Here is a 15,877-nt window from a genome sequence, read left to right on the forward strand (position 1 = left end):
GGCAAGGATAAAATATTATCTCTGACCCCAAATTACACATTTGGGAGTGAATGTTTTTTAAAAAGGTTTATCCTAGTCACCATATTAGAGCTGGGCGATATGGAAAAAAATCAAATATCACAATGCTTTTGACCAAATTACTAGTCCATATTGCGATAAAGACAGTCTAAAAATACCATTGTGTGGACAGAACTGAGCTCAGTGAGTGGAGACACATGCCGGGTCTCCTCTTCCAGTAGATGCCTCAACAAACCTTAATGACCACTCTACATTGCTGCTGCGACTTCATTTGTCATACGGGATGACATTAAGGCCAAGGGTTACTCGGTGACGGCTAATTACTGAGCGGGTTATATATACACTGGTCGCTGTGCGTGTGTGTGTTGGCTGTGACAGTGGCACTCCTGTTATTCAATCATCTGAAAATTTGTTTTGGAAAGACAGAGCGGAGGTATAGCTCTCCACAGCTTTATTTTTAGGGAACGTTCATGGGTAGCTACTGAACGCAGGCTCACAGTATACCCACACCATGCCATTCAAACAGGCAGTATGTGTGGACTTCCAAATACTATATTAGTATAGTATAGTATGCAAGAATGCTCATGTTCCCGTAGCACTCACACATCCACATTCCCACCTGTCCACTCCACACACACACACACACACACACACACACACAGATCAGTGACCAACAAATAAACACAGGCAGGCATAACTGTGAGCTCCAGAAGAAAAGCTAGCTGATACACACTGCATGTGTGTGTGCGTGTGTGTGTGTGTGTGTGTGTGTGTGTGTGTGTGTGTGTGTGTGTGTGTGTGTGTGAGATTCATTCACAAGCCGCTCGTCCCAACACACAGAGCTTTTAATGGCTAAACAGGAAAGGCAGAATCAATCACAGAGGCATCGACAGCAGCCGGAGGGCGAGTGCATCTGCATCACATAATAAGACCGTCTCTGCAGCTCAGCCTCTGTGTGTGTGTGTGTGTGTGTGTGTGTGCATTCTTACTATATACATGTTTATGGACAGGTCCATCGGCAGGAATTGCAATCTGTGCCAGTTGTATGCTTCAGCTCCGGCCCAAGCTGTTCCTTATATCTGCAGCCAGATGTCTTGACTGCAGAGTGGGAAGTCATCATGGCAATGGAAGCTACTTTTGATTTATGTGATGTGACTCAGACTGATAACACCAGAGCCCCAGAGCAGACACTGTCAGAAGGAAACTGTCAAGTTGGTGTTGATATCGATGCCCTCTCTGCTCTGCTGGTGTTTTAGGAAGTGTAATGAAGTAGCTTGTTATTTTCTGTGCAGAGGCTTGTTAAGTTGATTATCTCCATCAGTACCAGGGTTTGATCAATGTGAGGTTTTGAATGTTAAAGCTATCAATGTAATCACCCACATGGCATGCTGTTTTTTTTAGCTTCATTAAGGAAGATTACCAAATAAGCCAGCCTTACTTCTTTTAAATAATTCTTACCTAATAGAAATGTATTGCTCCAGACTATCCTGTTCCCATTCTGACTTAACTTCACCTAAGGCTTAACCAGTTCTACAAATCTGACACGACTGATGTCCCCCCCCCCATGTTTCTCCCAACAGTCCCTTGGTACTGGTTCAACATTTCAACAAAAACTGCACATATGACATTTATCACAATTTGACACCCTGTAGGCTGGGGCTATTTGCAACCAAAATGTAACACTGAGACATTTGTCCATCTCAGGTATTTGCACACTATTCCCGTGTCCACACATGTGATTCTGAATGTACTGGAAACATTTATTTTTGCTCCAGGCTATTTTTAGCCTTGTACTGAATGTAGCATCTTAACCACTTGCTTGACCTCATTTAAAATTAAAATATTTAAATTTGATTAAAGAAATGGAAGATATATATATATATCTATATATATATATATATAGATATATATAGATATATCTATATATATATAAATATTATAAGCAAGTCTAAGGGTCTAGAGCCTGGTGGCTCTGTGAGGCTGTACTTGAGTATAGTGGTGTGATAAACTAACTGCTAATGTCACGATGCTACCCTTACAATGTTACAGCACTTGCACAAACTAAACAGTAAAACCACACTAAACCTTGGTTCCTCATTGTCTTGCTATTAGATAGTATTACCTGTCTGAGACAGGTAATACTGTTCTTAAACATGGCTCAACTAAATCTGATCACAGTAGCGTCAGGTTGGCCTTATGAAACAGCTAAATACTGGTTCAATAGTTTCTTAGGCTCATTCAATGTGTTCTAATTCGAATTTATACAACTAAAAAGCAATGCAGTGCTATGGAATTAAATTGAGCAATTCATCTACATGTGTACATCTGTTAAAATGAAAAAAGTGTGGCTGATCAAACAGTTGTTAGAGGGGCAACAACATAATCATAAATGATGTGAGTCCAAATGTTAAGTGCCAGACAAGTCTTGTTAATATCCAAACATCGGATGTGTTGCAACACACAATATAAGTCACGCAGCACGCTTTTGCTTGCAGACTGCTATTGTACCAAGCGGCATGCTTTAGCAGGCATACACACACAAACACCGTCCCTCTGTTGAATGCCGGCATCAAACACCAGCTCAATAAATCTCTGTGCAGCTTCCAGAGGTAATAAGACAGCTTTGTGTGTGGCAGAAAAGCCCTGACTAAATGATTTAGGAGTTTAGGTTGCTGATCGTAATTGCTCTCTTAGTGATGTCTGGGGAATCGAAACCACAAACTATGGCATTGTAGCACTTCCTATTTACTGCTGGCCACAGGCACTGGTGTTCTATGTAAGGCTGTGGTCAAGATAGGCCAAACCTAACCGCAGTGCTACACCTATCTCCTTTTTAAACACCCAATTCTCCTGAGATAAAGGCCACTGTAGCAGCCATGTGTATTGAATTTAGACCATTCCTGAGGGTATCCTGTTCTTATCAGGGGTCAGATAAGCTCATTTCACAGGCCCTCGCCTCCACTGGGCTACCAACAGGACCTCATCTACCTTTTCTCAATGTTTGTGGTTGAATGAGAGGTCATATAGGGAGGTAACTCGATGACTGAATCTTTCTAGGAGCGTAGCAAAATCAAATATGTAGTCTTTGAAACAAACAAGACAACCTTGACATTCCTGATGGGGAGTATTCAGACTCGGTCACAATCCAGCGGCAAGATTAAAATGTGTCTTTGGACTAAGGAGTCCCCCCGCAGAAGAATGTGGCGTCTGTAAACTGTGTCAATTCATACGGCAAATGAGAAGAAAAGCATACATTTGCATCTCAAAAAACATTTTCTACTTTCCCTGTTTTTGTGAGCCTACCATAAGGCTCAGTGCACGGCTTCAGCGGGTTCTTTGAGCTAATTGTCTTGAACTTGGGAGGCCAGATGAGGAAGAAAGCACCAAAATCTAGTTGGGAGACTCACCTTGGCTTACCAGTCTGAGGGCCTCATTTTTTTTTTTTACCTCCCGCCCCATCCAGGCCCTGTAGGCATCTCAGGCTGACAGCTCTTGAGCCAGATATTGGCAGTACAACAGAGCAGTCATAATTGGCCCCTATTCATTTCTTAGGGATAATCCTCGCCTAGGTTGAGCCTTTTCTGTTCCTAGCGTCATTTTTTCGCTAATGTTTACACAAGGTATGTATCGGTTTCTCCTCCTGAGGCTTTTGCTGCGGCTGCGGGGCTGTGTACCCATCATGTGTGTTTTATTGTGTGTCTGAGGGTTCTGCTCTTCCAGCGTGGCTGCTAGGGCTCAAGACCTGAAGTGACAAAGGCCCTGTGAATGTCTGACTCAGACAACTGTCAGTGCTCAATGGGCTGGATTAAGATGGAGCGTAGAACCGAGCGCACCCTGACATGTTGACATGTTCTACTAAGTGCATTTCAAGGTGGATTTAGCCTGTTTGCTCCATTGTGGAGGGACAGAAGAGACACAATTGCTTAATGGGACTGACTATTCTCGAGATGGCGGGTGAACTTTAGTCCCACTGTCTGGGTTAGGACTGACACCAGCTTCATTCTCAGGGTGAGTGAGGCTGCTGTGGATCCTGAGGAGGTTCAGGGGTTTCAGAGAGCTCTGTCCTTAACCAAACAAACACAGTGGAATTTCTGCCATTGTTGGTGCAGAGGGTTGAGTGACAGGGCTGCATAGCAGAGCTGCCTGTCAGCAGAGACGACTCAGGGTCAAAGTGTGACCAACCCTTGTAACACTGCTTAATATAAGACTGAGCCATGTAGCATATTTAACATAAACCTGTACAGATGCATTTTTACATTGATACTGTCAGTGGTTCTCTGGATTTGTTTTTGGATCCCTTTATAATGCTGTGTGAATGTAGAATTTTTTTTTAAAGGAATAGTTCAACATTTTGAGAAATCCTTATTTGGTTTCCTGCTGAGAGATAGAGTAAAATATTAATACCACTCTTATGTCCATACAGTAAATATCAAGTCAACGGCAGCAGTCCGTTACCTGTTTGTAGTCTTTATGTTAAGCTAAGCTGCCTCTGGCTGTACTTTTATATTTACTGTACAGATGTGACAGTGGTATAAATAAATAAGCACATTTCCTAAAATGTTGAACTAGTCCTAACACAACTATCAGTTTTCATCTTCTCTCAGTAAGTATATACATTTATATATTATATTATTTATAATATATATTTTGTTTTACAAAATGAACAGTGAAAAGGAACTCTTTTCACACACACACACACACACACACACACACACACACACACACACACACACACACACACACACACAGAGGATGCTTATGCATACTTGTACACATTAAATGAATACCTAATACAGATGCAAACGATCATGCAGTCATTTATGTAGAACACAGAACACTCAATCAGTGGGCATCATTGCTTTAATAGTGACACTTTGCATTTCAAAGTGTTATTACTTTACATATAAATTATGTATAACAAAGCTTTAAGGGAAAATTACACGTCTCTATTTACAATACTAAAGTTGGCAGCCAGGTGACATCAGGCCTGCATTCCCCAGTTTTGGGTTTTAGTGCAGGTCATCATTAGCTGGCCGACGTGAAAGTTGAACCCTGACCCCCTCCGTGGGGCACAGCAGAGCTGACTGGTCAAACATTGGGCCTGGAGTGACTGATCAACAACAATGAACACATACTAGACAGATATGCCATAAAAATGTCATTTTGTGTGTGTGAGGAGCCATTGAGTGTGAGATGTAGAGCAGATGAAAAAACGCAGAAGGGAAGTGGAGGGTAAAAAGCAAACAGACATTACAGTTACACTGATGGCCTCAATAACTTCCCTCGCATTGCCTTGGGCCCACCCTGAGGTCTCTGAAGTGGCTCGTTAAGCACAGGAACACCGACTCAATTACCCTGGGCAAACACGCTGCCACCGCTCGCTGTTGTGTTGGTTGGCTGGCTGGTTGGCTCTGTCCGTTCTCTGGCCATCCTACACAGCCCCCCGCCTCCCAGCCCCCTGCCGTGCAGCGCCGCAGCATGTGAGCCCTCTGTGCTCCAAGTGATAGAGTCAAGCTGTTCCTGCTGAGCGGAGGTCAGGGTCCTTCAGTCAGCACCTCGGCCCTGAACAGAGCACACAGGAATCCCCCTTCCCTCCCTAACCAGGGCTGAAAGTCAGCTCTCTCTCCTCTGGCCCAGGTCCAAATAAACCTGGTACCTCTCTCTCTCTCTCTTTTTCCTCTCTCCATCTCCTGGCACACTGTCACTCCCATCATCGGAATCATTAATCAGACTGGGCAGATTAGACTTCAAATAAAAATAAACTACGCCCAGCAGCCTCCTCTTAGATCCCTCAATTTCTTCCAACCCGCTTTATTGACAGCCCTCCTCCTCTTCCTCCTCTACTTAATAAACCCAAGATGTCCAGTACAGCCAGCAGGTTGAGCATTTTGGGCACTTTGGCAAACCGTGGGGGGCTATTACTGCTTTATTGATATAAACAACTGGCCTTATCTTCAAGGGTGATGACTCTTTAGGCCTAACCTGCCGTCCATGTAAATACACAACAGATAACCCTTATCAGTTTGGCACCAATAAAGCCAGTCTGCTTTCAAACGTCATCCAAAAGCACATATCTTTTATAGGGATTAAAGGGATTAAATGTGCAACCTGAATGTATTCAGGCTTATGTTTTATCCAATGGCTATTTTATCCTCTCTTCCATTCTTGGCTCTGAAAAAAAGGGGAGAATTAGAGGGCAATAGTGCCACCTTTGGGTGAGTCTGAGTAGTACAGTTGGTAGAGCTCTCACAGCTCTGTTATCATCAGGCAGAGTTGCCCCGTGCCCGGGCTGTGGCATCCACACAGCTTTTGACAACACATGTTTGTAGCCCCACTCTATTCTTTCGTGCATTGGGAAGGAGCATGGGGTCTAGGGTCTGCTGGGCCCTAAACAAGCTGGAGCTGCCTGGCCAGATCTTAGCTGGCTGACTGACAGGCGGTTTGTGTGTGTCCATGGGAAATGGGGCGGTGTCGCTGTGGCGACGGCCCTGGGGCCATCCATCAGTGTCATGGGGGGGGGGGGGTATATGGTATGTGTCACCTCCAAGACTAATGGACAGGAAGTACAGCCGGAGAAACAACAATATTTGCAGAATATATATATTCAGAAAAACTTTACGATTTCAACAAAACCCTGAGCACAGGCCTTAATCCTGATTGATGAGCCTGTTTATTTAAAAGACGCTTGCTCTGCGGTCAGGCCTCTCACTAACTGATCTATAACCCTGTGCTTTTTTTTTAGAGGACACACTCACAAAATGCATGTATATGGAATAATCATAGCCTTGGTTATGATGTGACTTGTCAGTAACACTAACCTGGGCAGCCAGTGATGATCTGCATGACTGGCCTATGAAGAGACCCTGATCCCAGAGAAAGCACTGGGAAACTGGGGGCCATTTTGGGGCCATGTAGAAGGAGAGGGACAAGGAGAGGAAGCAGGAGAAACCCAGGCTAACTTCTTTCTACTGCCGCAGAGGGACCCTGTGTGCTCACCAGTGTTCAGAGACCGAGGTGCTTAACCTCAGCAGCCAGTTACCGTGGCGTCCAAGCCGGACCGCTTTGTGATGCTGACCTTGATCAGCTCCTCGGCACAGGTTGGGTGGATGCCTACTGTCTGCAACAGGTGGGAATATGTTGCTCCACACCTGAGACACATGCAAACACACAGGGAGGTCATTCATGTTGCTTATACTCACATTCTTTCATGACTAACTGGGTTAGTTATCCTCTAATAAGTCCAGAAATCTTCCAATTGTTCACGATCAGTTTGTATACGAAACAAAAGCTTTAAAAAAAAAAAAAAAAAAAAAAAAATGAAATGTATAAGTGCCCGAGTGTTGAGTGAAGAAAAGTCATCAGGCGCACTCAAATATATCCCATACTGCACATCTTGGTGACTTTTAGGGTGTTAAAACACATTCGGTCCCCCTACTGGTTGGAAGCGGAAGTGTCCATTACATTACAGTATGCACGTTTGCCAGATCGGGTAGCGGATCTGTAGTTCGAATGAGACATAATGAGACATTACGACAGCGGTAATGGACAATTCCGCTTCCAACCTGTAGGGGGACCGAAGCGGGAAAAGTTCTTCAGTGTTGCTTTAAAACCACAACTGGATGGTTGTTCTTTAGGGCATACATGCAGTAAAGAAGCTCACGCAGTTGACATTTTTAAATCTAGATTAACCCCCCCCTTCCCCCACACCTCTACTCATCATACTACAGCCGACCATAACACATCATCCTTTCTGCATCCTGCACAAACTTTTTCACTCATTCTCTTATGTTGCTGGTTTTGTATTGTTTTGTATTACTGCTTTAGTGCTGTTCAATTGTTTTGTTGCTGTCTGTTATTTCTGTGTTCCTTTAATTGTGAAGTGCACTGAGACAACGTTGAATGGTGATTTTAAATTGTAAAATGATTTTTAAATAAATTTTGATTAATTGATTGATTAAAAACCATATGTACCTTAAATAAAATCTAGGATTTATTTAACTTACTGGAAGCCCATAGCAAAGCCCTGTGTGACCTCTCCAGCGTTTGGACCGGTGAAGTGCAGACCCAGGATCTTCTGGTCTCCACCCCGCTCACATATTACCTAAGGAGGTAGAAAACTGGATTTAAGCCAAGGAGCTGAAGCCTTCTCTGCTTTTGGCCGTAGCGGTCAAAACAACCACAGAGCAGGACAAGTGGATCCCAACGCTGACTTGCTAGGCCACAGATGGACAAATGAAAAGGTTGGCAGGATTATGGATAAACCATTCAGACTATTTCATTTATTGAGTCAAACCCTCTCAAATTGTCCGTCTAGCAGCAGTCCGTACTCCACCAAACTGCTGCAGAAAAAAAAACGCTACTCCTGTCCTTCAACTATATGCATGTACAAATAGTGCATCTCACACAAACATATAGTATAAAGAACTACATTATATGGTGTATTAAAAAACTGCCAAAAAACCCCAGCTCAAAATATGTACAAAAAAGGTCACTGGGCTGTTTGGTTGGCAGTTTAACCCTACCTTTAAGTAACACTGGCTGGCATCGCGCTCTGCAACACTGAATTCCAGAGGCTTGTAGAAAGCATGGTAGACCTACACAGACATAAAAACAGAGGACAAAAACATTTTAACAGGAGAAATGGTATAGAATATATTACTGTGGTCCTCAAATCTGAGCAGTTTTATTTTGTAATATTGTATAGTAAAATAAATGCATATGTATAGTAAAAATAGTGAAGTTGTGCCTATGCGACAATCAGTTCTTCAAAGTGATGTCAACATAGCCTCTCGTGGATCTTTGCATTAAAACAGCAGAGCTTACAAATGTGCAAAAACAAACTCGAGCAGTGACGGTGATCTCTTTTTGTGTACATCTCACAAAGTGATGTATTAACTCTATCTGAAAATAGCAGCTAAAAGAACATAAGGACAGTAAACAAAAAATAAATTGCAGACAATACAGTATGCAATTGCAAGGCCTTATAAGCACTCATTCAAACACACTGCATAACATCTCAATAAACACATGCTTGCTCGTGATAGTGATTGATTTCAAACTCCTCACTGAAAGTGTGTGTGCGGTGTGTTTTATTCTACGGGCGAACGTGCCGACACAAGTTGTGAGGGCCATGCAGCTGTCGGGGGCCGGTGCTGCAGCTCCTCCTCAGATCTAAGCGCGCCTGTCATCACCCCATACACACCTCAATCAGGCCTCCTGCTCGCCTGTCACTCGCAGCGAGGAGCCCCACCTCGCAGCCTAAATCGTTTATCGGCGGCCTCGTGCAGGTGGTGGCGAGCATCTGGCACCGCGCTCACGTACGCAGGCACGTAAAATCCTGAGCTGCTTGCTGTTGCATTGTATGTGCGTGTCAGTGTTTGTTTAGGGGTTATGGGACATTGTGTTTTTTATGCAGGTTGATGGCAGTAACAAGCCACTAACACTGCCTTTGTAACTATCTTTGTGCATGTGTGGCATGTAGCCAATCATTTCTGCGTAAAGAAACTAAACTTATAATTGTGGACCAATGCTACACCAGTTCTGTGCTGTTATAATATAAAGAGGGGGCCATTTCTGATTAGAGACATAATTCCATTCTACATATACTGAGATTAGTTGTTTAATGAATTTCACAGTAAGTAAGTTGAGGACTTTAACAGACCACCTACAAAGTACCCTTGCACACAAAATTTGATTTCAACTGATTTTGTTTTTCAAAATGAAGGTAAGATTTTTCACCTAGACACTGCTGTGTTATTTTATTTTTATTATAATATATTAACACAAGAAAGAACACATCTCACTATATCATATGCCAAAATAATGTTTTTTTTCAAGGGGCATTTCACAACATTGTAGGCACTTGAGTTGCTACTTACAATGTGGGCTTTCCTGTGTAATTAAAACATTATGAACATATTCTTAACCACTGTATTTCCTATATAGTGGTAAAAGTTGGAGTAACTTTATATTGAAATTTAAGTCACTATGAAGAAACTAACAAATGTTTATTCCTGATTTTCTAATATATTTGAACTTGAAATGTGGACATTAAAGGGCTTTTCTTCCAAATACTACAAAACCATTCTGGAAATACTCACAGTTTATAGCTGTATTATAGCGGCACATACAGTGCTCAGCATAAGTGATACACCCATGCTAAAGTTGACTAAAAAGAGGAATAAAAAAATTATCTTTTGGAAATTGATCTTAATGTCTTAATTAAAGAAATGAGGAAAAATCCAACCTTTAAGGACACCAATTGTCTTTGTGAATGAATAATGTATCGTAAATAAATAAAAAATGTTCTTCCTTAAAATACAGGGGGCATAAGTAAGTACACCCCTATGTTAAATTCCCATAGAGGCTGGCAGATTTTTATTTTTAAAGGCCAGTTATTTCATGGATCCAGGATACTATGCATCCTGATAAAGTTCCCTTGGCCTTTGGAATTAAAATAGCCTCACATCATCACATACCCCACATCATCACATACCCTTCACCATACCTAGAGACTGGCATGGTTTTATTTCAGTTAGCCTAATAGCTGGTTTGATTTGCATTGAGAGATGATCTTATGGAAAGTACCCCATGCCAATCTCTAGGTATGGTGAAGGGTAATTTCCAAAAGATGATTTATTTATTACTCTTTTGAGTCAACTTTAGCATGGGTGTATTCACTTACGCTGAGCACTGTATACAGCATCTATCTTACCTCTATGCCGTCTTTCCCATGCCTCTTCTCAGCCTCCTCCTCAGATAGACCCACACAGCCGTACTCGAGGGGGGTGAACACTGTGGTGGGCACCTGACACACACACACACACACACACACACACACAGAACTTCAAGCTACGGCTGAAACAATTAGACAACTAATCAATTAGTTGTTTGACAGAAAATCTGTATTATGATAGTTGAATATTTGTTTAACCTCTTTTTATGTCATGTATTATGGAGTAATGGAGACCTTCTCCTTTGTATTCTTATACCATAGAGAGGGCTCCAAATGTGTCATTGAAATAGTGATGTGTTAGTGATCACTATTCACTGCCTCCCAGGCCTCATGACACACACACACTGATATATATATATATGTGTGTGTGTGTGTGTGTGTGTGTGTGTGTGTGTGCGTGCGTGTCTTACGTTGTCGTAGTTCATGAGTTCAGTGCTGTGACCAGCCAGTCTGCGGGCGAGAAACTTTCCCGCTTTAATGGCCGTTGGGGTTAACTCAGGACGACCCTAAAACGAGAGACAATTGAATTGACTTCAGCACCTCAAACACACATAAGATCTAGATCTGGTCCTTAAAAATGTGTTTTACCTTGCAATAAGTTAATACGATAGACCATTTGGTCGTCTCACTACACACATTAATACTCAGAAATGCAGAAATAGTGTGAATACAAACACACAGACAAGGTGGGCCGTGATTCAGTGACTGACATAAGTCGCAAGTGTTAAACATTTAAACCATCTAGCACACTTCAAAAAATCTCTGCGTCTGTGTTTCGCCTTTATTGTTCTGGATGTCTGCCAAAACAGACAAACACACAGTCTTGGATACACACACACACACAAAACTAACAGGTACAGGAAACAGTAGGGCTGCGGGGCAATTCTAAAGGCATGACTTCAACCTGTTAAATTACCACCGCACATCCTGTTGTCCAAAGCATCTCCTGCACCTCTGCATGTACAGTATGTGGAGGTGTGCTCTGGTATTCCAGTAAGTGTCATTCGTCATTATAATGCATTTCTTGGCACTCTTCTCCGAGAGGAAAAAAAATACTGGACAAATTGAGATATCAACCTTCCTGCTTTTAAAATAAAAAATTAAAAAAGCCTCCCTGCTGCTGTGAAAAGCTGACAGACATATTGGGGTGAAGCGCAACTCATCAAAGCGAACTGTCAATCAGTGTGTGTGTCATGAGGCCTGGGAGGCAGGAAGGAAGCACACAGCTGGTCGTGGTGAAAAAACAACACTGACATTACACGCAGCAGGTATAACGAGTATTAACAGGGCTGGTTCAGCTTGGAACAGTACACACAGCGGCAATGCCAAGGATTACACGAAGGCGGGCTAGAATAGCTTCACTTCATACTCAGTCTCCTGCCAAGTACTCCGTGGTGGATAATAAATCTTATGTGTGTGCACAAACAAATGTCCTACCTTTAAGATAAGTAAGGGATAATGTAGAGTGAGGGGGGCAATTTTGCGAATTAAACCCCCTCAGGGTGACGCAGGACCCTGACGTGAAGCGGAGGTGTTTTTACGGGATAGTTCGGATTCACCAAAGTCACACAATAACAAAAAACAAACCCACTGAGGCATCGGTACTCCAGCAACTCCCGTGTTCTATTTTTATTTTATTTATTTATTTTTATTTCAGGTTTATTTAACAGGAACAATGCACACTAATAATACATTTAAAATGTAAAATGTGCCAGAATTAGCCAAAAGGCTATTTTACATCTGCTGTCCCTGGACAGATCGTACAATCTCACACCTAAAAAGATAAAAGGATTATAATAGTACATACAGGTTTAGCCCAGTACAAGTAAAATTGACTATAAATGTAAAAATTTTAAAAATGACAAGATCAACATATAAACAAGAACAGATGGTCATTATCAACATCAATACCAACACACAGGACAGGAAAGACAAGATAGCAGCAAGATTTAGTGTCTACATGTAATGTCGACAGTCCCGATGACCTGTTAGCCACTTCTTTAAGTTAAATTTAAAAGAAACGTATGTTTTAAAATTCCTAATGTGAGTTGGAATGAGGTTCCATTCACGAGCAGCGCTGACTAAAAAAGCTGTTTGTCCGAATGCACTTTTCCTCAACGGGACAATGCAGTCACCTCTTGCTGCACTCCTTGTAGATCTGTAAGCGTTTGGTACTGTGTTTACAAACTGGCTCAATACATGAGGAGCCAGTCCATGTAGAATTTTGTACATAAGACAGAGATCTGTATATCTAATCAAATTTTTGAAACTTAAAAGATTGTATTTTTTTAAAACATGACACTGATGATAGTATATGGGTTTCCTGTCAAGTACTTTAAGAGTTTTTTTATATAGGGAGAGTAGTGGTTTGAGAGAAGTGTTGCTTGCTTGTGACCAGGTTGTCAAACAGTAGGTGATATGGGATAAAATCATTGAGTGCATAAACATCATTGCAGCCCTTGTTGACATGCAATTGCGGACATGTCTAAAGTTTGCCAGGTTGAACTTAATGCGATTACAAACCTTCTTAATATGTGATTTATCTACGAGGTCAAATGAATGTGTCTGGTGGCTTTGAGGAGTCACGGGAAGGACCTATGTCTTAGAGATAGCAAACAGATGTAAGAGAAATGGAATACTCTTTTACAGGAAGTGTGAAAATAAACAATATTTGCTCATATTGGTGGCTATTTACCTGGTGTTGAGTAGAAGCTGGAAGTCAACGTTTGTTTACCACCAATTACTTCTATGACTAAAGTGTCATCAAGATCTTCCTGCCAGAGTGTATTCCAATTAATTAAAGACGTGCCAATTTCAGCATTTTCTGGCAATGTAGAAAACTAATTCTCCAGAGCTGATGTGTGTTAAAGTGTAATTCCAGATTCCTTTTGTAGAACTGACAGACCAGGTGCTCAAACTCATTTACACTGATGGTGATGGGTGTAGACTTACAGCAACTTTGGCACAGTGTTGTATTTTCCAGTCTGAATTAAGACTAATATGTTTATAATGATGTAGAGTGTGTTTCCAGCTATGCCTGCTATCAGGGCTGTCGGCGACGCCTACCTCGCCGATGTCACCAAAAGCGTAGATGTTTGGCACCGATGTGGATTCGTCCGCGCCCACAACTATTTTCCCCGTCTCCTTTCTGAGTTGCACACCAAGCTTGTCCAGGCCCAGCGCTTTGGTTTCAGGGGCTCTGCCTGAGGTCAATGGAAGGAAACAACACGAGGAGAGGATTGCATTACAACTCAGGAGAGATAGACGTGTAGGAGAGGAGAGAGAGGCTCTCTGTACAGTGTGCACAACACATTCTGCTGAGGTTTTAAGGAATGTACCACCACTGCCTGTCCAAGAATTATGGGAGTTATCAAAAGCCTAGTAGATACTGTGAAAGGTGGTTATCTGAAGGACTCCCTGATTCACCTTCATGGGTGACAATCTGTGATACATTCTGCGGAAAAAAACTCCAAAACTCTACCTTCGGGAATTAACAAACAATAAGGAGTGAATTAACTGTTTCATCGGACTGTCAGCATGATGAGAGCTTTTCCACCCTGACAATACAACTAACCATTGCTGAAACAAAAAGATGAACTGCCATCAATTCTGATCATCAACTAGTGGTTCTTCTTCATTAAGCAACAAAAATAAAGAGTCTACAGCCATAGCAGCTCTGTGAAGCTGTGCTCAGGTAAAGTGGTACTTTAAACTACATGCCAACGTTAACATGCTAACATGGTCACAGTGACTGATGCTTAGCAGAAATTAGCTTAGTTCATCCAGTTAGCATGCTAACATTCGCTAATTAGAACAAAATGCACATCTGTTGAGGCTGATGGGAACGTCCGGTATTTGGTCATGAACCAAAATATGGGACAAATACAAATTTTGACCTGATGCTGGTGCTAGATGAGGTCACTAAAGTCATCCTCTAGAGAACTTGAATATCACACACATTTCACTGCAACCTATTCAATAGTCGTCACGACATTTAACTCAAAACCAAACTTGTCAACGCCGTGGTGGTGCTAGTGGAAAGGTTCACGGAACACCAAAGTTATTGGGATCCATCCTTCGGGGACCATTAATGTCCCGGGGACCATTAATGTCCCGAGAATCCATTTAATAGTTGTTGAGATATTTCAGTCTGAACCAAAGTGATGGAATGTCTTTACCATTCCTAGGGCCATGTCACAAGCGTGGCTGAACATTTGCCGGCCCGAGCCTCTCAAATGTGAGGATTTGCAGCATTTCTCTGTTTCATATCGTTGTGAAGTGATTTGTCTCTGAGTTTTGCTCTGTTGGTTGGACAAAACAAGCAATTACCAGTTCAAATCTAAAAACACTTGTACCAGTGTTGGCCTTAAAAGGTCAAACCCTAATTCAGAATTCTTAAATTAGAAAACAACAACAACAACATCTGGCCAGCTGAGAGAGCGAGAGAGAGACAGAAAGGAGGAGAAACTGATGAGCAGCTGGGAATCGGTATCCCATCGACCCCTGGGACACCCAACGGTGTGGTTTCTGACACTTCCTGGGGGACGGCTGACTGATGCTGTCGACACGGAGTCTCTATGGTGATGGGGCATGGACCACTCGCTCCCCCCTCCTCTCCATGGCTCCTCACAACCTGCCTGGGTAGCATAATAAACACCCGGCCCTGAGCTACCCATGTAGATGCTATCGGACAGCAAAAATAACAAACCCCCGAGACCCTTTTCCTGGCTGGAGCCAAAGAACAACGTCCTCCCCCTCTTCTCAGACCGAGAAGAGGGGGGGGGGGGGCGCTACAGGGACCTGTCTAGTACTCCACAGCATGGGTGGTTGAAGGCGATGGAGAGCACAGAGAAGGAGGAGAGAGGGGAAGTTAGGCAGTCATGACCAATTCCCAAAAGCAAGACTTCTAAATATTTTCTTGTCCTATATGTTCACAACACTGAATAGTCTGCATATTCATGTCATTCTCACATTCACATCATTTCCTGTGAATTAGAGTGGAATTTAGCCATTTACATTTTGAAATTGAATATTCGTAATTGTACTATTGTTGTTTCAATTCTGAATTAAAAAAAAAGACTGATTAAGAGTGGTGGGTGATACTGCCACAAAGACTTCACATTC

The 15,877-nt window shown here is 42.4% G+C and overlaps 1 protein-coding gene across 1 annotated transcript in view; it reads right to left on the bottom strand.

The window, feature by feature from the left end:
- Positions 1-4,860: 4,860 nt before the first annotated feature.
- txnrd2.2 (thioredoxin reductase 2, tandem duplicate 2) overlaps positions 4,861-15,877 on the bottom strand; it is a 29,902-nt gene continuing 18,885 nt past the window's right edge. The window contains exons 12-17 of the mRNA XM_031300566.2: positions 13,820-13,956; positions 11,164-11,259; positions 10,733-10,825; positions 8,541-8,612; positions 8,022-8,119; positions 4,861-7,166 (exon numbers count right to left, since the gene is read on the bottom strand). Coding sequence (XP_031156426.1) covers positions 7,043-7,166; positions 8,022-8,119; positions 8,541-8,612; positions 10,733-10,825; positions 11,164-11,259; positions 13,820-13,956 — 620 coding nt within the window. The 3' untranslated portion in view covers positions 4,861-7,042. The remainder of the gene's footprint in view (positions 7,167-8,021; positions 8,120-8,540; positions 8,613-10,732; positions 10,826-11,163; positions 11,260-13,819; positions 13,957-15,877) is intronic.

The sequence above is a fragment of the Sander lucioperca genome, chromosome 2 (assembly GCF_008315115.2).
Source record: "Sander lucioperca isolate FBNREF2018 chromosome 2, SLUC_FBN_1.2, whole genome shotgun sequence".
NCBI classification, from domain to species: domain Eukaryota; kingdom Metazoa; phylum Chordata; class Actinopteri; order Perciformes; family Percidae; genus Sander; species Sander lucioperca.